Here is a 22,569-nt window from a genome sequence, read left to right as displayed (position 1 = left end):
AAAAGCCATTTCAGTAACAGCAGAAAAAATGAATGGAAAACGTAGGCGGGAAAATGCAAACAGCAGCAGCAGCAAACAAACCCTGACTGTATTCGACTGAAATAAATGTATGGTTGATTCGCGGCTGATAAAAACATTCGCGATTTGCTTCATAAATTAGTATATTTAATTGAAAATTATTAAAAATGCATTTCAATCCTGCATATGTGCCTCTGGCCTCTTTTTCAAACTGAAAAGCAAGCTATTAACATTAACCATTGCTGATTTACAGCATAGAAACCCATTCTGGGATGCTCCCTAGCTACAAAATGCATGCAGCCCTTTGCAGAAACATTCCATTTTGCCAGAACCTACAGCAAACAGCCAGCTCCGACCTGCCCGAATCCCAACCAAGCAGCAACACCAGTGAGACAGCAAAGCCCTCCTCCCTGTTCAGTCACCGCCAGCAACCCGGTTACCTCAGTGCTATTCCTTTCCACTTTTCTTATTTAAGGACAGGCTCATCCAACTTGCCTAGTTCCCAGAAAAAAAAAAAAAAAAAAAAAAAAAAGGAAGGCAGAGGCTTTTACATACACACCTTTGCATACTGGAAGCGATATTTACGTGACCACTGCGTGACAAAAGCCTAACAGACAGATCTGCATGCCGAAGCAGCAGGGAGCTCCTGGAGGCTGGCACACGGGGCACAACAGGCAGCACAGGGACACGCTGAGACGTGTGTGCAAAGCGTGCTCTGAGGAATGCTAAGGCAATATACTCACCATCTGTCTGAATGCAGTAAGAGAATCAGTTGGAATATGACCAAGGATTGCAGCAAGCAATAGAAATGGAACAGACCATTAGAAAGCTTCAGTCCTAAGGAGACTAAGTTGATACAGGGAGGTTATACCAAAGAACGGAAAAGGAAGACGTGAGCAATGACCACGCAGCAAAGAAAAACACTAACTTTTACTTCTGCATGCAGACTAAGCATGTCTACTAGTGGTACCGCACCAATAACAACAGCTCTGCCACCCCAGCCTAAGCCCTCTAGACCCCAGACAGCCCCAGCTGCAGCACACCCGGGAGACACACTGAGTTTGCTGCAGCAGCAACTTCGGCTGCTCTCTGCCCGAGGGCACGGGCAACACAGGCTCAGCCAGGGGAGCGTGAAGGAGAAAGCAATTCTATCCACACAGAACATCCCAGTGACATCCAAAACAGCTGTAGTTGCATACAGAGACCTATAGACATTCCAATTGCTCTTTAATCCTCAGAGAGAATTGTCCGTAACATTTTATATCAGTAAAACACAAGTATTTCTGACAGCAGCTACAAGAAAATACTTGTAATTTGTAAGCAAATAGTTTCTCAAACTACGCCAATATTTCACAATTCATTATTATTTTTTTGAGTATTGTCAGAGACGTCTGATCATCTGACAAGTTTATGCAATCTTTTCTCCCCAGCAACTTGTAAACAAATTCAATTAAGGGTAGTCTGAAGCATTACGTTCCTATGCTTCTATGAAAATCAGTAGCTGGGAGATAACACACCGCCAAGCGCTCTCCTGGACAGAGGCTGAAGCGCAGGCTGGGGCAATGGCCGACAGCAAGCAGGCAACCACCGCACACACCGGCCATCTCAACTCACCTCTTGCTCACAGAGAACGCAGACACATGCTGCGCACAGCACGTGGCACGACAGATGTTAGGACATCTGAAGGAATGGGAAGGATATAGAACATAAAAATCCCTCACTAGCAATGTTGAACATAAATTGTTTTAAGATCTGCAGTAAGCTATTGAGCAGACTGAGCAACAGACACAGGGCTGATGCCTGCAGTGTAACACCAAAGCTCGCTTTTCTTTTTGAAGATCTTTCAGAGCAGTACATTGTTTTCCCAAAGTCTGGGATGCAACAGAATGACAACTACTGTGGTGGCTTGTTTCCTTTCCTCAGTGTTCTTCCGTTTCCCAACCAGAGAACAAGACACCATAGCTGTTTTTATAGGTTTTATCATTTAAAGGTTCAAGGTTGTAGCATATATGATTGTACTGGAATGTCTATGTGTTGGCTGAGACTTGGGGCCAGGTGGTTCTACTTCTTAGGTGTTCAACACTTCCAACAAATTCACTTCACTTTGTGCACCATTTATCTCCAGGCAACTAAGGACTTTAAAAATCCACATTTCCATCTGTGTTTGGCAGCAAATTATTTCCGATTAACTTCAGAGAAATACAAGAAAATCTACATGATCATGGGAAATTTTCTTTCAAACTTCAGCTGGTGATCAATATATGCCATTTCAGCTGTCTCCAGCACAAACTGCTGATTGTTAAACAAACACCCCACCCCCAGCTACTTACTTTGCAGAGTGAAAAATCATATGGTTAAACACTGGTAAGAACATCCTTCTTGTGTAAAATCTGCAACCCTTGAAATTCATTCTTCTTATAATAAAACAATAAACATTGCTGGACTTCGGATAAATTTGTCTAAGTTTGCCTCACTCAGTTCATCCAAGATAATGCAGCGATAGTTCTATCTCTTCTAGTTTCTGCTATCTAAGGACAGTAACTGAGTTATACTAACTGAAATAGCAATGTAAGAACAAGGTCATTAAAAAGCAAACAAACAGCACAACACTTAATGATCACAAGAAGTTATGAACTGATGCAGAAAAGAAACTGAGCTGATACCGTCTTTAGTTCTACCAAACTCACCATATTCATTTTCCTGAAGAACTATACCAACAGCTATCAGATCACAGTCTGCATACTGTACCCAGTAACAGACCCAACTGCTGAATTATTGTCACAAAAATCATTAAACGATCATGTGGCAACACTTAAGTGATGTAAGACTGGATATTAAATTTTTATGTACGAATACACATTATTTATTGCATATATTTATTAATTTATTAATAAATGCTATATATTTTATAATTTATATACATTATTTATATATGTTTATGCATGTAAGCATATGCGTTTATGCTGAATTCTGGGACATTCTCAACTCTACTATGTTTGCTGTTGAAATAAACTCTCTACAATGAAATAAACTCCCTGTTACAGATTTGGCCAGCAGCATTCTGACAAGATGTGGTAAAGTTTTCTGCAATACATAATATGTGTCAAAGTGAATTATACACCTAACTTAAAACTAAATTTGCTAATTCATTCATGTTAAGGCTGAAAACTGATCAGGCCATAACCCATAAAGTTGGATGTTGTGCTCAGATTAAATAACATGCTTTCAAATCATCAACTTTTCAAATAAGCATTAATTTTCATCAGTCTTTCATATAAACACAATTTTAGACATCCGATTAATTTGATAAAGCTTCTACTGAATTCCTACTGCAATAAATTCCCTAACTCTCAATTTACATGACCCTTAGTCTTAAAGTTAGAAAAATAAAAAAATCACACCACGAATCAAAGCAATCTGAGAAGAGTTTTTATGACAATTAAGTTGTTCCAGCTTGTTATTTTTCTTCAAGTCTTAATTGTGAAATTTCTTCTTCTTCCGATTCTTCTTCCCTGCTGCATAAGCTGCTTTTTCACTCATGATCTCCTGATACTTCCTTTTATTATATCTGAACAAAATAGACAATTTACTTTTAAGCATGGGAAATCAAAGTTCAGGAAAAGATAATACGGACACTTATGCATAGATCAAAGGATATTGACAGTTGGATTACAGATTAGTGCAGGTGAATTTGTTTTGGAAATAATTTGATTGAAGACTCAGTAACTCTGGTATAATCATTGGGTTCTTCATGGCATATATTAATCACATTTTGGACAGTATGCTAAAAAGCTGCTACAGTCCACAGTGGGAAGATTCATCAATTTTGACATTGCAATGGAGAACAAACCCATTTTTCTCAGTGAACTTACTATCAACACTACTCTTTTCAAGACTGGAGACTGAGATGAGATTAACACTGAACAACGAACAGGATATATGTATTGTATATGAGCAGCTAGCTCCTCTAATAAGGGATTTTTATGTACCTATTATAATGGATCATTGCACACTTAGCGGTGCTAACACTTGATTGCAAGAGTAAACTCACGAATATTTGCACTAACACTAAAATAATTAGTTAAAGCCTTAACTAGCCATAACAGAAATTAACTGATCAAATTTCACATTCTTTTTTTAACACTGCTCCTAATAAATACCTTATGAATCAGGTCAAGCCACAAAACTAGAGTTAAGAAGTAGCTATACTAACTTGCATTAAAAATGAAAGTACAAGCCCGTTAATGGTAACCTTATTAGTTCTAATCATGTATTATTTCCAAGAAAACACGTCATTATGGTGAAAATGAGAAATGCACGTTAACATCCTGTAATAGCCAATATGCAAATGGACCAACTAAGGGATCTCTTAAAAATCTGGAGGTTAGGCAGACTTGAATTCATCCAATCATTTGTGTAATTTTAATTCCTGTGACAGCTGGCAGACTGACAAGCTCATGAAATGAAATCCCACCAACCACTTCCACAGAATTACAGCCAGAACTCTTCTACAATTTACACCAAGAAAAATTAATCAGTCCTTAAACAAACAACAAAAATGTTGATGCATATGCCTAAAGCACTGATTCAGGTTTCTGGCACATGCCTGCATGGACACTTAGTTTATAAGTAAACCAGAACAAGTCTGAGCATTTTCGTTTCAATGCCAACACTATTTTAAGAGTGACTGTCAATAGTGACGACCCGAGTTGGATCAAACCCTTTTAGAATGATAAAAAATATGCTGTTGTGGCCCAATTATCTCCTGTCCCTTACATCTTCTAAACTGCAGTGCTAAAACAGACTAAAATTTATTTGAAATTAAAAAACGACATTTAAGCTGATAAGAAATGATAGGAGAGTTATATAGTTAAAGATACACTTCTCATATATGGTATTAGAATTACAAAACTAATTTTAAATACCTTCTAAACTCTGAATCTGCAAGCAGCTCTTCAACAATTGTTTTCTTCCTCTGTTTCTTAGGAATTCGACTGTGATAAAAGTCTATGGGAGAATCAACCACAGTTCCAACCTAGGAAATAAAAATTAAAAGCATTCTTACTGTAATAGCAAGACGGGGATTTTTTTTAACCTTTAGTTACAGTTCTAAAGACAACTACAGAGAAGCTCAAAATGATATCATTAAAAAAAAAGCACAAAATATCAGAAAACAAAAGCAATGTTTTGCATGCAAAGTTGCTTTTAGTCTCACATTTACTGCACATAGGAGAGTCTGAGTTTTAGAACTGCACAATTTTCAACATTAGACAACTGCATCAATTCTTATACTCACTAAAAAAATTCAGTTCTTAACTTTCAAACATTGTCCCAAGAAGGAAACCCCTGAGTGATGGTTTTCTAGCAGTTACACAGCAGTTAACCCAGGTCTAATAAGGACCTCTGGCTATAGAGCCTCCCATCTCTTCCAACTGGCTTGTGAGCAAGTTCTGATGTTATTTTAATGCCCATAAATTTATACATGCAACAAAATTCATCCTTTAGCAAGAAATGGAGATGCAATCAATTGTCTCAAGCATACTAACTATTCAAACAGACATAAGTACATACAACCAAGTCTACTTCTACAGTTTCTGCAGTAATTTTATTTTCTTTCTTCATGCACGTTTTCTTTATGAAAAGCATTTCAAAGATGAAAGCAGAAATTCTAGCTGATCACAAAGCTAGTTGTCTCCATTCAAACTGTATTAGCTAGGAAGAAAATAAATGCTAGTTATCTATGCACTTGTTTAAAAAGCTAATACTTTAAAAAACAGTGAATCTCCAGTCACTGAAGGCTCAAAATAGGGATTAAGTCGCATGTTTGTTCAGGCCTATGAGATCAGTCAAAATAAAAAATAGCACGTACACCTACACAATAGTTAAGCAGTTGTAAACTGCAGTGAAGTACTCAAAATACTTAATAATTTAGCTAAGGAAATTAAATCAACAAAAATAGAGACTATCTACAAAGTAGGTTGAGAGTAACAGTTCAAAAATGGCAGAAAGTAGTACAATGCCTTCTTTTGCTTCTTCCTTACCTGGAAGTATTTGGGCAGACCATCTCTATCATTCTTCTTATAAAAATGCTTGGGGTCCAAAGAAGCTCTCATCTTCAAGACCTTAAGATCATTTTTCAGTTCACTTGTGATTTCTGGGGCTTTCATACCAAACCAGCCATCACCTGTTGTCTTCTCTCGCTCTGCCTACCAAGAAAAACAAAGTTGCATTCAGTTACTAGGACAAGATACAGTTGGGAACTCCCCCACTTCTACCTCCAAAGGACTGATGAAGCACTTAAAACTTAACTGCGTACCTTTAAAAATATTTTATGACTCTTTTAACAAGAAGGTGATCAGCACTGTATTAACCACAGATTTATATAATATATAAACACATTATATTGCCCTTCACTGCCCTGATTACTAAAAGGCTGAACAGATGGCCAGAAACAGCGTGGCTCAAGGAATAAAACAGACTGTAGTTTATCACTCCATTTCCTGCAAGCCCTGTACACACACGCAGTCCCAGTGTGGGGCTTTCTATTGAACACTTTCTTCTGTCATCTGAGGCGTTACAGCTCTTTACTTACTCTGCGCTGTTTCTTTAGCTGCTGAAGCGATTCCCTGAAGGGTGGGACACATTCCTTTCTTTCAAAATCCGGAGTTATTATACTCTTCTGCAAGAGCTGCAAGAGTTATTTTTTAAACATCAGTCAGAGATATCATTTTTACCATTCACCTGCATTTACAGAGCCTGCCAAACGAATGATGCAGAATCTATGTCATCATTGTAATAAAATACTTCATTTCAAACTCCTTCCTTAATCTCTACCAAAAGAAGCACAGACCTTCAAAACAGAACTCTGGCCAGTAACAGCTAATTCTGGAAGAAGCAAGATAGCAAATGCTCCAGAATAAAGAAGGTTATTGTTGATAAGTCTAAGAAAACAGTCCCAATGAAAATAATGGACTTTCTCTATCTCAAAGGGTATTTTGAAATAAAACTACTATCTCATACTAGGTATGGTGCAAACCTGTATTTGTTGAAATTCATTCTTGCTATGGACTACAGATCTCATTAGCAGACCTTCAGTTTGTACCATTAGGCAGAACTGTATGCACGATCAACTTCTTTTTATTTTACAAGACAATACTCACATAAAAGCTGGCTTTCAGTTTCTGGAGCATCATATGTATTTGAACTCTAACCATTGAAACCAATTGTGAACACACGTTGGCCAAAAAAAGTAGAAGTTCTCAGCAAAGCGGAAAATAAGATACTTCTTTAAAATAACAACTCCGTATTACTGTAGTCATAGGTGAACGTAAAATTGTAAACACATTACCTGGTCCTTCTTCTTCTCCTTCAGTTGCTCCATTACACTTGAACTAGGTTTTTGTTTTTTTCCATCAAAACTAATATATAAACCTCCAAGCTTCCTGATATTCAAACCAGGGTCTATGCTGCTGGAAAGATGCAAACTAAACAGGGAAACAGTAAATTATTAGAATATTGTATCAAAGCTTATAATGCCCTGTGAAGGAATAAGCAGAAAAAAATATTTTTCACCTTCTTCCAACTTAAGTTTAGCACTGCAGAGACTTTTAAGCCTCAGTATCTAGAAGAAATACACAATTAAGACGTGACAAGTTTACTCTTGCCATTATATGAAATGAGGGTTGGATAAAGAGCAACTCCTGTGGGCTCACTTCCACAGATCCTTCACATTATCTCCAGTGCTCTATTCTATCTTAGATATTTCTATCCTCTATAAAATTTAGTTCTTAGTTTGCTTAACCATGCCAAAATAACTTATAACCAGCATCCTTCTTCTAGACATTTAAAAGCTAGCTAAAGAGGAGGGGAAAAAAACAGCTGCAAATTATTTTCAGCTCTTAGTGAAAAATATGAAGGTACTACAACTCATCAGAGAAATGCTGTCTGGAATGACAAGTAATTGCTTGTACAACAGTGCTAGGAACTAAGCAATATATGATGGCTGACTCAAAAAGAGCCTTCAAATAACAAGAATGCAGGACACTTATCAAGTACTATGGAAAAATATGATGATATCTAAACAGGTGTAACAGATACTTATCATAGCTAGAATGCTTAGATAAATAAACTTTCTTTTAAATTATGAACCACTCATCTATGATACCTTTACAGAGAATGCCTGGCTAATTATTTGTAGGATTTCTAGCCTATCTAAAGGGGACTTGAAAGAGCAAGACTTACTTATTAGACCTAAGCAGAGTATTTAAACATCTGAAGCATACAAAGGGGTTTTAGCAGGGAGCTGGACTAGGTAAGCTCAACAGGTCCCATCTAACCTACATTATTCTACAATTTTATGCTGGGCTGGTTTCACTTGAAGTGTTACCATATCACAACCTAGTATCTTCATAAGCCATGTTTTAAAAACAAGAATTGAAAACATAAGAGCATATGCAACTTTTCAGGATTAAAAAGGATGATTTAACTAAGCAATGTGTAAGTCATTTACTGGATTGCTGTTATTTACATCTGAACTAAAAATAATACAAAAATAAAAGATTAGCAAGAAAACTGTGACCTGAATAAGCAATTAAGTCAGCCTGACCAGTTTAAACCAGTTTCACATTTCATTTTTAAGCTGAATGCATACAAGGCCTCAAGATGCCTAAGTATTTCAGATATTTCTGTTCTGCTACATGTAGGACTGAAAAAAATAAATGAATTACAATTCTACTTGATCATCAGAACAACTCAATTTTCCACATCTGTGACAACACTATTCCCTTTTACTCTGTACCATTTAGCGTGTAATACGCAAATCTTATGCATATATTTAATGCAATGCATGTTTTTTCAGTTTTCAGAAAGATACTTACACATCTATTTTATTTTTCAACAAATCATCATCTTCATCTTTCTCATCTTCATCTATTAGTTCCTCTTCAGCCTCTTCTAGATCCGAGGATTCAACTTTTTCACTCTCTTCATGCTTACTTTCAAAATCACTACCTTGGCCTACCTGATCTAGATAATACTTTTGGCTGGAACCCATCCCAGGTTCAGTATCAATTACAAAAAGCCCTTCAACGTGCAGTGAATTCTTTTCTAAAGATTTGTTCATGGAAGGAGTCCTCTCATCTGCCTCTGCGTCACTCAGATTCTCTTCTATTGCGTCACTGTTCTCAGATTCACCACTTCCATCTCTACTCAGAAACAATGCAAAGGAATCATTTTCACCACTGGATCTTTCGCTGCTGTGGGACACAAATTCAGCACGTTCTCTTGTTTGGTCTTCACTGCTGTCTACACTGATTCCAACCATTCTACAGCTACTAACTATGCTATCAGTCATTTGTGCAACAGACACATCCTTCCCTGAGCTGCTCACTGCACTACACCGTTCACCCTTTCTTAATCCACAGGCATGGGTAGAAGGCCTCTGTACAGCTGCCTCAGCATCTACTCTTCTGTTTCCTGGAACTGTTTTATTTTCATTTGGTGTTATTTCCCCTGGGGATTCTAAAAACAGTTTGGGACTCATGCAGTCAACCAAACGAACATCCATGTTCTTTAATGTCACCTCCCCTGGTACTTTGCTGTGCTCTTCCTGCATCTGGCCACTTTCTTCTTCTGAATCATCTACCTCAACAACCTGAATATCTGTTAATGCTTTTTTTACTGGTGATTCAGTAGTACTTTTTTCTTCCATTTTTTTAGGACTACTGGGTATCGTATCATTCAAAAAGTCCTGTTTCATGTTTTCACTTGGGATCACATTAGCAGATTTGGGAGAACATTTGCTCTTAGGTGAACCAGATTCTTTATTACACTCAGTGACAAAGGAAGCAACTTCTGTGTTAAATTCTGCAGCAGGGCTAGAATCAGAAATTAGGTCTGACTCAGATTTAATTGTGTCCTCAATTATTTTGTTTACTTTCTCAGCATGCTGAGTATTTTCTGCTTGCAGTTTCATTCTCATGCTCCTTGTAGTTCGTTTGGTAGTACTGGATGGCTTCATATGAAGACAGCATGACTCCGCATCAGAGACATCTTCACTCTGGGCTTCACAAACTGGATCTGATTGCAACTTCTTCTTGCTTTGCCTTTTTCTTGTAGTTCTGGTAACATTAGGCATCCGGACATCAGAAACAGCAGAAGAGCAAGACTCAGCTTCAGAGACATCATCTTCATCCACAGTCCTGCTTAACTCGTTTAGAAAAGCAGTCCTGTCATGTCTTTTTTTGGCAGGAGAAGTCGGTTGATAAGGAACTACAATTTGCCGCCTTCTTGTTACTCTGATAAAGAGAGGTGTCTGAAGACCAGACACAGCAGAGCAGTTCGATTCTGTCTCTGACACATCCCCATCAGCCTGTGGATCGGCAGAAGATTGTGCTGAATGAACAGCTTGAACAGCTGTATTCCCATTTCTACCAATTTGCATCTCTGTGCTATCACTGACATCTGGTTTTGTTCCTGCATGGTCCACCTCTTCCAGCTGAGATTCCTGAATTACATCAGGTTTACAAATTGCTTTACTCCTTGTGGACATCCTTGTAGATACCGAAGTACCAATTTCAGCAGGTACTGTCTAGAAGAGGAAAACAAAGTGTGGTACTAAAGGATAAGATAATCACATAAAAGACATCTCGCATAAATCACTGACAATCCTTACACAAACCTTATCATACTGATAACTTCCTACAGATCGCCAAGGAGCCCTATCTATGTGGAAGAAGCATTACTATATCATCCCTTACTTATTTAATTGTTTATCACCTCTTGATCAGAACAGTAGAATAAAGAAAACCATTACATCAAGAAACGTAAGTCGGTACTTTGCCTCATTCCATGACGTTCTGGCGAGCTGCCACAGGAAGCAGGTCCAGAAGGTGACATTCTGCAATGCGCACACGTTTGCTCAGCTATAAAACGTGTCAGCCCAGCCACGGGCCGGGCACGCCCTGGGAAGCTCATGCCCGGGTCAGCAGTTACAGGGACAGATCGCCTTCACTGCACTGCAATGCCTGCAATTACATACCCTGCTTCTCTAGTGCTTGGAAGCAACCCCGTAAAGCGGATCAAAATGGTAGAAACGCTTCTTCTGTTGCAGAAAAAGCGTTCTCGGATTGCAAAGTATTTCCTAACAGAATAATGCTGGATCGACATAAAACACACCACCTAAACGGTCCGTATTTGCACGACTAGTTACATACCTTGTGAAAAGGCCGCAGAACAGCGCTAACGTAACCGCCGCACAAAACCAGCCAACCGAGGGCCAGCTCTCACCTCCAACCCGAACCGCTACGCGGCCGATCGGCGCACGAGGACCTCAGGCGCCGCGGGCGGCTGCACGGCCGGAGCTCAGCAGGACCCCGCCGCACTGCGCCAGCCCCCGTCCCGCGTCCATGCCGCGCAGCTCCCGCGCCGCCCGCTGCGGGCGCCCGCACCGACACGTGAGGGAGAAGATGGCCGCCGCAGCCCCGCGCTGCAGGCGGCCGCCCGCAGACCGCCCGCTCCCCGGCCCCCTCACCTCCGTCGCGCCGCCGGGCCCGGGCCCGTCGCCCCCGGATGCCGCCGCATCCCGCCGCCGCGCCGCCCGCCTGGTGGCCACCATGGTGCAGGCCGCGCCGTCGCCCGCCCCTTCCGCACGCTCTTCCGGCAGCGCTCCGCGGGGCGGCACCAACGCCCGGCGGGCCGCGGCCGAGTTCCGGCCCCAGCATGGAAAGGCGGCCGGGAAAGGAACGGCGGCACGCGCAGCCCCCTCTGTGCCGCCCGCCGCGAGGCACGACACAACGCTTCGGGCGTCCCGGGCTTCCCCGCATTCACATCCCATTCATTTTAATGGCTGTTGCAAGAAGGCAGTCCCTGAGAACCAAGACTGGCGTCTTGGGAGGAACGTGAACTATGACACTTCTTCAATAGCCACAATGCTTTTTTGTTGTTGTTGTTGTTTTCCCCCTCCCCCATCCCACCACGCAGGAGGGAGGAGGCACCGCAATTGGGGCGACATACGCCATTCTACAGTGAGAGCTCAGTTTAAAATACACCTTTTATGACAAAGGATCCGATAAGGTGAAAAAGTAGGAGGAGGACAATGAGAATTCATACAACAGCCTACAAGAACTTCAGTTTTTAATTCAATTCGTCTCTGAAAGAAATCCCACCTCTCACACTTCTGCACAGAAAGTAATATTGAAAAGCTGATAAATCGTTATGCTGTCGGTGACATCACACAGACAAGATTGTCTTAAAGGACGTTGTCCTAAAGCAAGAGAACTTGGAGCAGTTGATAGCCAGAAAGTAAATAAGTACATCACGAGGGCAACGCGCACATTGTTCTAGCACAGCTCTTATTTCAGAGAATTCCCATTTACATTCATGCAATCCAATAATGGCTGCAGTCAAACAATGCACGGAATGGTTAAGCAGCAGCACACAACTCAGAGCCATACACGAAGTACAAAGGAAACGCCTTTACCAGATCTGATGCACACTGACCCAACATAAAGAAAAACTACATTTTGTTCTGTTTTTTTTTTTTTCCCTCCTAAACATTCTATTGCTGCATTACTAGTCCAAGTTCTCTGCCCCTTGTTTATGAGAACAACTGAAGTAGTAGTAGAAATCCGCGTTCCTAGAGCTTGCCATATACACGTGAGATAATGAAGAACTCAAAGGTATCTCAATGAAGAATCACACTGTAACTTAGTGGAATGGTTCATAGCGAGTTGATATTTCCACACAGTGCCTACGAGCACTCAGATTCCAATCACTGCCTGCATAATAGAATTTGAAAGATGGTGGAAATTTGTACCTATTTTGAGCTTTGGCCTGTGAGGAAACAAATAATTTAACTAGTACTAGTCAGAAGTACTAGAAACTCCCACCTGAAATCCAGAGGAAAACGAGCATCGGATTTTAGAGACTTAGAGCCCCTGCTGAACAGACAGAGCTTTTTTGCCACCTATTCTGATTTAAATGCCAAGGAAATTTAAAGGCCTTTTCAATAGCGCACATTAAACCGGCCTTAGCTGCAGACATCTCTCCCTAAGACTCCAGAGCCAGAGCATTAAGCTACTGCCAAACAGAAATATATCCAAGTCTAAAGATGATCTCTGCTTCATTTCTAAATGGCACCCAAGCAAGGCAGTTTCCTAGGCAATCCTCAGAATTATTGTCCCTTTTACATGGTCACACAGTGGGAAATGTTAAGGCTGCTGACTGTTTCTGACATGGCTGATTCAGGTTGCATAGCTCCTAAACATGAGAAGAACAAACAAACACAGAGCTGAGGACAAGCCGAGTACTATTTGATTTCTGATTAACACATATCTCATCATTTGTTTCCAGTTCTTATTTTAAACACACAAACCATTTCCTACTTCAAATGGTGAAGATGCCATCACTTGTGAAGTACTAAAAGCACACAGGCATAAAAGACAGAAGGAATTCAAGTAATATAAAGTAAAACAATTTGGAAGATGCATCTTTTCTAATTCAGGATTGCTTTTTTTTTTTTTTTTAAACACGGTATTAAAAATAAAGCATTTTTTCCCACCCACACAAATCAAACAGCTAATTTGCCTATATACATACAAAGTAAAGATAGTTTATTTAGAATAATTTTTCCATGAAAGATGGCAATTTTCTATAAAAAAAATCAGTCCCAGTCCTGGAGTGTTTGAAATCCAGGTACCTACCCTACCAGATTAGTAAATATTAAAGAGAAATTAAAATTTAAAATATATGTTTCTCTATACTGCCCAGTGGTAGCTAAAATATAATGACAACGTTTACAGTGAGCTGGTCATAAAAAGAAATATTTTAAGCTGTTTCTTTATAGATCATTTCAACAGTAAAATCAAAACATTTTTAATTAACTGATCAGTACATTAAAAATATATTGTTAGAACACTGCAGATGCTCCTTCTGACATCATACTCAATAATTACAACTTTTGGTCTTTGTTATAAATGATGTAAAAGTCTCTCTACAAAAAAGGCATGTTCCTCCCATCCCCCAGAAATTACAGCAGTAGGCCATTTCAAAGAATAAAAAAAGATTAAGCGCTTTAAGAGGCATTTCTTTTCGCTTGCATGATATAGCCTTTGGACTTGATAATTCCTCTGCTTTTAACAATGACTGAATATCGCAGAATCCATAAAGGAATCCATTCGTGTGCTTTGACGTTCTGGATGCTTTCCTGAAGAACTTCTTGAAAACTTGCTTCACAAAGTAATTCTGAAGTTAAAAAGGAATATTCACGCTTTAAATAATGCCAGATAAACAGATGCAAAAGCAACACTTAGTAAGAGAATCTTTTGCCTACAGTGAACACCTCCAGCAGTGTCAGGTACTCCACTGCTGCCGAACACGTGCAAGGTAAATTCCATTCAACATTTCAGAACAAATCTTCAGGACAGTTTTTCTCTTTCAACAAGCATTATTTCCAATTGAACTAATAAACAAAGAATTTCACCACATCAAATGGAGCTGATCAGCAGAGCTATTAGCAAGAAAACAAAAATTAAAGTCGAGACACTAGCTAGATGAATCAGAGGGCAGTAAAGCATAAGGCCAAAATCAGCAAAATTCTGAGCAGCAAAGTTCCTTTTGCAGCCATAGGAAGCTCAGCCTTTATAGCATCTCCCAGAATGGGACTCATCAGTATAAGCCTGGAAAGCATGAAGGAAAATAAGGATAATTGCTACAGAGCAGAAAGAGCAGGAAAATACAAACTCTCCTAGTTTCCTCTGGAAAGTCAGTCAAGGCAACAATCTGATGAGGAGCATTCCCAAAAAGTTTCAATACTTTTCAGCTGACCAAGACAGAAAAACGAGGCTTTGCAAACAATGCATAAGAAAATGACTCTTTGCCTTATTTTCAATCACAATTATCTTCTTCATTTCATGACTCTTGATTGAAATTAGCTATTAAATCGCAGGCTGTGTTTTGGACAAGGAATTTGCCACACCAAATGGCATTTCATCTTGTAGCCTGCTAGGGTGGAGCTAATACATGCTCAAGCACTGACATAATTCTTTAGTTATGACAGTGATACTATAAAGCGTGGTACTTAGATAGCATTTCATACAGGGTTATTGTTTTTTTGTTTTGTTTCTTTAAACTTAAGGGGGAAAGGAAAGAAAGGAAAAGAAAGAAAAAATAGGATCACCATGAACCGTTGATCATGAAGAAAGTTGTGGGGAAGGAATGAACAAAGTATTGTTTAAGACTTCTAGCTTACAGTTCCAGCAAGATATTTAAGGTATCATTCCAGCAAAGATGATCTGATGAGTTTTGATAGAAATGAATGCAGTATTGCAGAATATTCTGGAGAGCTAACAGCTCAGGGTTCTAGAGACTACAGGAAGTCGTAAAGCCCCTCAACCATTTAATAAACTGTTCTAAATAACTGAAGAATTTAAACAATTAGAGTTTGTGCAAGTCATCACAAATGAAAGAATCCTTCATGAAGTGCAATAATTTCCTGTTTCTAACATTATCCAAAGATCAACTGACCATCAACATTCTCATGCAAGATACTCTGCAGAAAAATTCTGGGCAAGTGGACTTCCATTTGTTGTTTACTGTCCTTCACCAAGAACAAAATGGAAGTTTACGTGATTTATAGAAATTAGTTATTTTTGAATGAGGCACAGTAAAAAAAATTCTCAGTGCTTTGTTCTGATGTTTACTTTATTTCTGCCAATTAAAACTATTTCAAAAGACTAATCCATAGTGGAAGACTGTTCTTCCCTCTGCACCTTCTCTCTCTCCCTTTTCTGGAAGGGAAAGCAAGAACGTAATAGAAATAGTTTGTAGAGATGAACTTTCTAAAATCCTTTGTTCAGGAATCAAATGTAATGAAGTTTGAAGTGCAGAGAAGGATCATTCCTGATGCTGTACTTAATATGTGCATTTAGAAGCCTTTGGTTACCATTACACGTCTGAACACCTCAGAACTGTTATGTTGTCTCACAGAGTCTTACCTTTTGGGTCATTGTGAGTTAGCAGCTGTATGTCAAACTGTTTTGCAAATGCTGTGAGATCAGGCGGCATCACGCAACATGAAGCTAGGTTCACCTGATTGCTGCTTGGTTTCACCTGAAAGTAAGAGTGCTTTTATAAGAAAAAAACATTGTAGTTCTTTGCACCTACGCCTGCTATTACAACACTTTGAACAATCTGTCCTTGACCACTGCTTTGAGACTTGAGCAAGGACAGAAGTCCCATGTGTCACTCAACAACCAACTCCAACACCTGCAACTTCCTGCAGCACGGGGCACAAAACAAGCATAGGATCTAACTTCAGGTACTATCACAGTGAGGCACATTCTAACCCATCATGGCTTCCTGTCTATCGTGCTCCCTAAATAGCAGAGCATTTCTACCCCCACTCTGTAGTAAGCGTATTATAGGGGTGTTACTTTGAAAAAGGATCTCAAAATTCACGTTTGTTAAGGATACACAATTTGCAGTCTTTCATATAAAACGTATTTCAAATAAAACATATCAAGTTAAAAGGGACTTTCCCACTGACTGTTCACCACAATCTACATCCATGATTACTGTGCAGATGGTTATCAATTCCCTGAACTATCTCAATATGCAACACAGTGAGGAGTATAAAACAGGACTCGCAGCAGGACCTCTTATACAAAGGCAGTACATTCACATACCACAAAAGAAATGCAAGAGCAGTGTTCAAAGAACTGATACAGAAACAGTAAATCCCTAAGCTTACTAGCATCTGACCATACTTGTGTACAGACCTCCAGCACTCCATCAGTCACACTGGACAACCAAACATTATGCCACTTGATTCAGTCTCTCTTCCTCTTTCAGTTTATGTTTAGCATTTAAGAAACATTTTCCAAAGGGAAACCCCTCCATTCTTTGAAGTCAAAACAGCTATAATCAAAACATCACTGGAATAAACCTTAAGGTTTAAGTGTACTTTTTATGTTCCTGTTCATAAGAATGTTCAAAACTAAAGTCCCCCACTTCTTCAAAGAATTGATTGCTGCACAGACCCATGGCCTACAGTCCTTGGGGACCTGTTTAGAAGAACACTGAACAAGTGACCATCACACCTTGAGCACTGCCCACATTGAACAACATTATGACAGTCAGTAAGATGCTGAAAATAACTGGAGCCAATTTTTTTTTAAACTATTGTAACAAATCATATACACTAAAAATAAATTACCATATGGCAACCAATAAAATTCTGCCTTAGAAATGCTACAATTAGGAAGTTCGTTCTCACCTGTGCCCATACGTACAGCTGCTCTAGAAGTGTTTTATCAAGGTCAGAGGTGCCTATGGCAACAATCTTTTTGTTTTCAACTAGAGTTTCAAGTTCTTGCCAATAAGGCTGCAGATACTCCAAGGAGAGGCTAGTTTCATCTTCAATAGCAGATGGGGCAATAATGACCGAATCTAACTGAGCAACTCCAAGGGAAGAACACGCTGAAAAAATAAAGACACCATTTTTTTTTTGGTGAGGTAAGAACACAAGCAGCATCACATCTCAAATTCAGCAAAAACAACACAGCTCCTGCTTCACTGCGTCCAGTTCACCATTTGAGAATTCCCTATGAGAAGCCAAACACAGTAACACAATTTCTTTAGCTAAGAATCAAACTTACAGATCTATAATATCATGGTTAGCAGTGAAATGCATAGTGCTAGTTGCCTTTTTTTAACTGGTAAAAACTTACTGTATTACTGTTAGGAAAACACCACATGCTCCTCACTATTTAATAAGCTTCGTGTGAAAGAATAAAAATTTGCTTATGCCTGGAACAAAGAATCAGACTTGAGTTTTTGGATCCAAGATTACAGGGATGCACATTTATTAAAGTTTACTGACTGAAATAATGCATAAATTATACTTGACTACTTATGCCTCTCTTTAAAAGAAAGGAGCATATACTTGTGACATTCACTGAATAGAGCTCTTGAATGGAAAAAACGTCCTAATTTTAGATCTAAATACTGAAGTTAAAAAAAAAAACAATAAAGAAGCCTTGAAATTCAAGTTTCACACTTACCCATGTCAACTGCATCTCTGATCGATGAAGAGTTTGATCCAACAATGAAAAGTTTTGCTGTTTTAAAAAAAACAAATCAATAACTGAACAAGCCAGCAATTACTAAATATATATATAGCACATATAGCAGAAGTAAATAGCTATTTAAGAGTTCTTGGTAAAGAGTTTTAAGAGTATTTATCAGTTCAAAAATTGGAAAAAAAAATCTGGAAGGTAACTGCCCAAAGACAACACTGTTCTCTTAAATTTGAGAGTTGTACAGTCTGAGAATAAGAAATCATCCAATTAGATGGCCCAGTGAGCCATAAGGCTAGGACAGTAGCACGAAGATTTCTTCAGCACTCATTGAGACGTGGGATATACGAGTGTTAGTTTGGACTTCCTCCAAGTTCATCACATTTGACCTGGCACAATTATGCAAATAAATGTGCTTCCAATGTTATTTCTTCACTGTAGCATTACCTGTGATAATTTACTACAGCAAAGTCAAAGATTCACAAAATATTTTTTAAACGTCCCAGTGGGATGGAAATTAAAGTAGAAAAATGATGAGCAGCTTTAAAACCTGAAACATGCACAGGTCTTTCTCAGCTAACTGATGTAAGCATGACAGTGAGCACTGATGACATTTGACTTTGCCATTACAAAACAAGAAGAAAATACATGTGAACTTCCTACTAAAAACAGCATAAGAAGCCCTTTCATCCAACCAGATTTTTTTTTTTTTTTAAATCTGCATTCTTACCCGATACTTTCAGTTCATCCCTTTCTTCAGGATTCATTTTTTCTACAGCTTGAGCTACAGTACATTCCAGAACCTCTACCATTTCCTTTAGAAAGCACACGAGACAACTTGTCAATAGGTGACAGGAAGTTTCTGAACAATATTGTTAATTAAAACACAATTCCACAACCAAAACCTTACAGAAACAGGAGTAGCATAAAAATGCATTTACACAAACAGAAAGTAACACAGCACTTCTCGAACTCTGTGAAGTCAGGGGAAAATAGAGCTGTATGACATGACCTACAGGCTCCTGACAAATGTATAGATAGATAAATAACTTACTGATATGAATTACTGGAACAATATTTAGGAGTAATTTGCTTTTCAGATGTAAAGAGACCACTACACCAAACTACCTTCCTAAAGAAAACAAACAAAATAATCCAACAACTTCCTTGGTTCTTATTATTCTTACCTTCATTCTTATTTCCCTATCAACAGGATTCTTTACTTAAGGGAACCTCAAGAAGTTAAGAAATGCCACACATTAAAACAAAGAAAAAGCAACCAAAAAGGGTGGGGGTGGGGGGTGTGTGAGAAATACTATTTTAAGATATCTGGAGCTGCAGACATTTATAAAATTTCAGTAGATTCATTTGTATTTTAAAAGGTGCAACCAAGTACAAATGTGTGTGTTCAAATGTAACATGCACAGGCTCTCCTACCTGATTCTGATCTCGTCCAACCTTTGAGCTCCATTCAGTCAGTGTTTTCTGAATGCAGTCCCGCACCTAAAAAATATTTTGATATTCAGGTGCATTTCTGTTTCAGCTGCATAGAAATACAATGACTCATAGGCACATGGCAGACAGCAGGTAAACTCATGATCCCATTTCTTCAACCACAGATGATTCTTCTTCCATAGTTTCCATATGAAACTTGTTCAAACAAGCTAACTCTAAAAGAATTCCTCTCCTCTCAAAGAGTTTTAGCAGTAACAAAGGTACCGTACTTCATTTATTTCTCTGACCAACACCATCCTAAAAGGAATTGTATGCAAGAAATAGAGGTCTGTGGTTTTTAAATGCAGAGATAATTAAGTTGCAAAGTAGACAGATAACAACATACATGCTGTAACAACACTACAGTCAATCACTTATTACCAAATTTATAGGATGATCCTTCAGATCCTACATTCAGTTGCATTTTTCCTTCTTCCATAGATGCAAAATAGATCTGATAACAATTCTGACTATGAATATTAATAGGTTTGCCTTGCTATGCTCATTAAGTCTCAGTAAGCTAATTAACACACTGAATATTGCACCGGTGCTTCAGCTGTACCACACTCTCCCTTCCCTCTAAGGCACTGCCCCGCAGACTAAGGCTATGCACTGTCAGACTGTATCTGCTGTGGAGAGGAGCACTTCACAAGCCTGTGTTGCTAGAAGAGCATTTACACAGCTATGAGATGTGTTACTATCTATTTCTTGTCCCAGGAAACTGCCACTCAGCGAGACAACTAACATGAACTCAAGAGAGCCCATCACACCCCACGCTGAGGCCAATGCCTTACCACCATACAGGAACCGGGCACCACATAGATCAAGACATAATCCTGTAAGCACACTATGCGGGACACTTAAAATGTGAGGAGTAAATTGACTCAAAAGGCAAGAACTGACTCCACTAAGCAGCAATCTGTGATGCTAAAATTCTTTAACATTATGTTTTCATCAACACAAGCTATCTTCTCCTGTCTGAAGAAAAGTGCAGGACTGCTCAAGATGTACATCCCGTTTCTACTACTCTGCCACTCCCTATTGCTGCTGCACTGGGTTGAACAAAGCTCTGTCCTCGGGGTACACCGCCTCCTCGCAGCAGCACAGCGGTTACAGCTCGCTATTACCAGCCCTACGGTTCATTCTTCACAACCTTCTGGCTTATGTTCTTACACTAGGAACCACACACACTACCACACTAAGCTGAATAGATAAAAACTCATTTATTTCTGATAAATTATGCTAATTGGTGTTTTTTTTTTTTTGGAATACCAGCAATGCCAGCAAGTTGGCAGCCTTATGTTTAAATGAAAACTTCTCTGTAATCAAATGTCCAGAAATACCCCAACAGACCAGCTATGCACACTGCCATTCTGTATTTAACAGCCTTCCACATAGTACTGACACCAGTTTCTGGTGATGCTGCAGCATCCACTTAGCTGCAAGATCTATTTCACACGGGTCACAGCAACCAGTAATGGGGCCAAAGTAAAAGCCATTACTCCACAACAGTCAAATAGAAGTATGAGGAACTCTCCCTTGGCATTGCATTGCCTTCCCAAATGGTCACAGCTCTTGTGGTCTGCGTGCAGTCAGAACACACTCAGCCAACTTCTAACGCACCATCATGTCAGTGCAGCTCTACTCAGCTCTGAGTGCAGAAGGGCACTCTTCAGCCACCTGGTTGGACAGCAAAGCGGGAGTTCTGTAACGCAGCCACAGGATCCCCCAGTTAGACAGAAGGACTGCAAACTGCTAGAGGTAATAGTGTTAAAGTACTAATTAAATAGACGTTTATAAGAACAGCAGACTGCTGAAGTCTTTAAAGAAGACATCAGTGACTGCACTTTGCCTAGACTTGTCACCATCACTGAAGCATTAAAATGAGCTCTAAGTTGGAAAGGAGAAACCTCACCGCTTGCAGTGAGGGTTCACGTCACGTCATTCTCCTGTTAAAGCACGAGGAACTCCCGTGCCTTACAGCACTGAAACGCTTCATTCCCCGACACCAAACGCACGACGGTTATATCAGAAACAGCCTCAAACACGACAGCTCAGCAGCCCCGGCGCCGCCCCCAGGGCGGGCAGCGCTTCACCGGCCGCTCCGCCCGATGCGTTTCCGACGCCGGGCAACCGCTCCAGGGGCGCGGGAGCGGCCCCGCCCCCAGGCCGAACGCCCCGGGCCGGCCGCCGGCGCTTCTCACGGCGGCAGCGCGAGGCGCACGGCCGGCCGGACCCGCGTCGCCCTCGGTAACGGGCGCCGGGAGACGCCTTCGCGCGCCAGGAAAGCGACCGAGGGAAGCCCCGAACGTCAGCTGGAGCGCCGCAGACACCCCGCACGCGCCGGCGGAGGGCCCCGAGCGCTCCCTCAGGCGCCGCCCCGCAGGCCCCCGCCGTAGGGCCCTCGCCGGCCCGGGGCCGCCCCTCACGTGAGCGCGGGCGCCCGGTCCCGAAGGGAAGCCCGGATCCGCCCGCTTACCTCCTCGCTGGGGGTGACGGGGCACTTCTTGCGGCCGCAGCCCCAGCTCAGCAGGTTGCCGGTCTGCAGGTTGAGGGTCCTCGCTCGCTCCAGCAGGGCGCGGGCGCCTTCCGTCCCCATGGCGAAGCCTCGCGCTGCGGCGGCACGGAGCGACACCGTGACTCAGCACACGGAGCGGCGAGCGGCCCGCGCTTTGTAACCGCCCGCGGTCACATGGCGCGAGGACAATGGGCGGCGGGGCGGGCCCAGCCCGGGAGGCAGCGCGCAGCGCGCACCGAGCACGGCTCGCGCCGCCGTCGCCGCCTCAAGCGCGCGCCTGCGCCGCACCGCCGCGCCGGCGGGGGGGGCGGAGCGAGCGGCCGGGGCGGGCGTAGCCGCGCGCTGCCGGCGCCGGGCTGTCGGGGCGGTGACGGCCAACCCGCGCCTCAGCGCGCGGTTGGGGCGGGCGGCTGCTCCGCGCCCTGCGGGCAGGGACCGGCTGCGGCCGCTGCCTCTGGTTTGGCT

General features: G+C 41.0%; 3 protein-coding genes across 5 annotated transcripts in view; all 3 read right to left on the bottom strand.

Moving 5' to 3' along the window:
* Positions 1–634, bottom strand: part of BCAR3 (BCAR3 adaptor protein, NSP family member) — an 86,715-nt gene extending 86,081 nt beyond the window's left edge. The window contains exon 1 of one of the 2 annotated variants that reach the window (XM_046944753.1): positions 459–634. The gene's annotated coding sequence lies outside the window, so the exon portion shown is untranslated. The remainder of the gene's footprint in view (positions 1–458) is intronic. The other variant, XM_040705050.2, reaches the window with a different exon arrangement.
* Positions 635–728: 94 nt separating this feature from the next.
* On the bottom strand, positions 729–14,088 carry DNTTIP2 (deoxynucleotidyltransferase terminal interacting protein 2). Of its 2 annotated transcripts, XM_015290708.4 has the most exons (8): positions 11,549–14,088; positions 8,895–10,606; positions 7,367–7,502; positions 6,611–6,706; positions 6,060–6,224; positions 4,944–5,053; positions 1,633–1,698; positions 729–768 (listed from the first exon to the last, which is right to left on the bottom strand). In XM_015290708.4, the coding sequence occupies exons 1-8, from the start codon at positions 11,849–11,851 to the stop codon at positions 744–746; spliced, it is 2,613 nt and encodes an 870-aa protein (XP_015146194.3). In that variant the 5' UTR covers positions 11,852–14,088; the 3' UTR covers positions 729–743. The 2 variants fall into 2 exon arrangements, with proteins under 2 accessions (XP_015146194.3, XP_003641730.3); XM_003641682.6 differs by lacking the exons at positions 729–768; positions 1,633–1,698 and adding an exon at positions 3,426–3,586.
* On the bottom strand, positions 12,050–22,419 carry GCLM (glutamate-cysteine ligase modifier subunit). The gene is made up of 7 exons (NM_001007953.2): positions 22,066–22,419; positions 19,530–19,595; positions 18,823–18,907; positions 18,078–18,134; positions 17,291–17,493; positions 16,011–16,125; positions 12,050–14,259 (listed from the first exon to the last, which is right to left on the bottom strand). Exons 1-7 carry the CDS (start codon positions 22,183–22,185, stop codon positions 14,090–14,092), a joined length of 816 nt encoding a protein of 271 aa, NP_001007954.1. The 5' UTR covers positions 22,186–22,419; the 3' UTR covers positions 12,050–14,089.
* Positions 22,420–22,569: the final 150 nt, after the last annotated feature.

This window comes from Gallus gallus, chromosome 8, assembly GCF_016699485.2.
Source record: "Gallus gallus isolate bGalGal1 chromosome 8, bGalGal1.mat.broiler.GRCg7b, whole genome shotgun sequence".
NCBI lineage: Eukaryota > Metazoa > Chordata > Aves > Galliformes > Phasianidae > Gallus > Gallus gallus.
This window is presented reverse-complemented; position numbering and strand designations above follow the sequence as displayed.

What these genes read in the sequence shown, in the direction of transcription:
- DNTTIP2 (XM_003641682.6), bottom strand. Translation starts at nt 11,851, where the DNA reads ATGGGATGTGAATGCGGGGAAGCCCGGGACGCCCGAAGCGTTGTGTCG. An exon ending in TTGAAAAATAAAATAGATGT is followed by an intron (nt 7,503 to 8,894) that starts GTAAGTATCTTT and finishes TTCCCTGTTTAG; the next exon opens with TTTGCATCTTTCCAGCAGCA. An exon ending in AGGAGAAGAAGAAGGACCAG is followed by an intron (nt 6,707 to 7,366) that starts GTAATGTGTTTA and finishes TAACTCTTGCAG; the next exon opens with CTCTTGCAGAAGAGTATAAT.
- GCLM (NM_001007953.2), bottom strand. Translation starts at nt 22,185, where the DNA reads ATGGGGACGGAAGGCGCCCGCGCCCTGCTGGAGCGAGCGAGGACCCTC. An exon ending in CCGTCACCCCCAGCGAGGAG is followed by an intron (nt 19,596 to 22,065) that starts GTAAGCGGGCGG and finishes AATATTTTTTAG; the next exon opens with GTGCGGGACTGCATTCAGAA. An exon ending in AGCTGTACGTATGGGCACAG is followed by an intron (nt 16,126 to 17,290) that starts GTGAGAACGAAC and finishes TCTTACTTTCAG; the next exon opens with GTGAAACCAAGCAGCAATCA.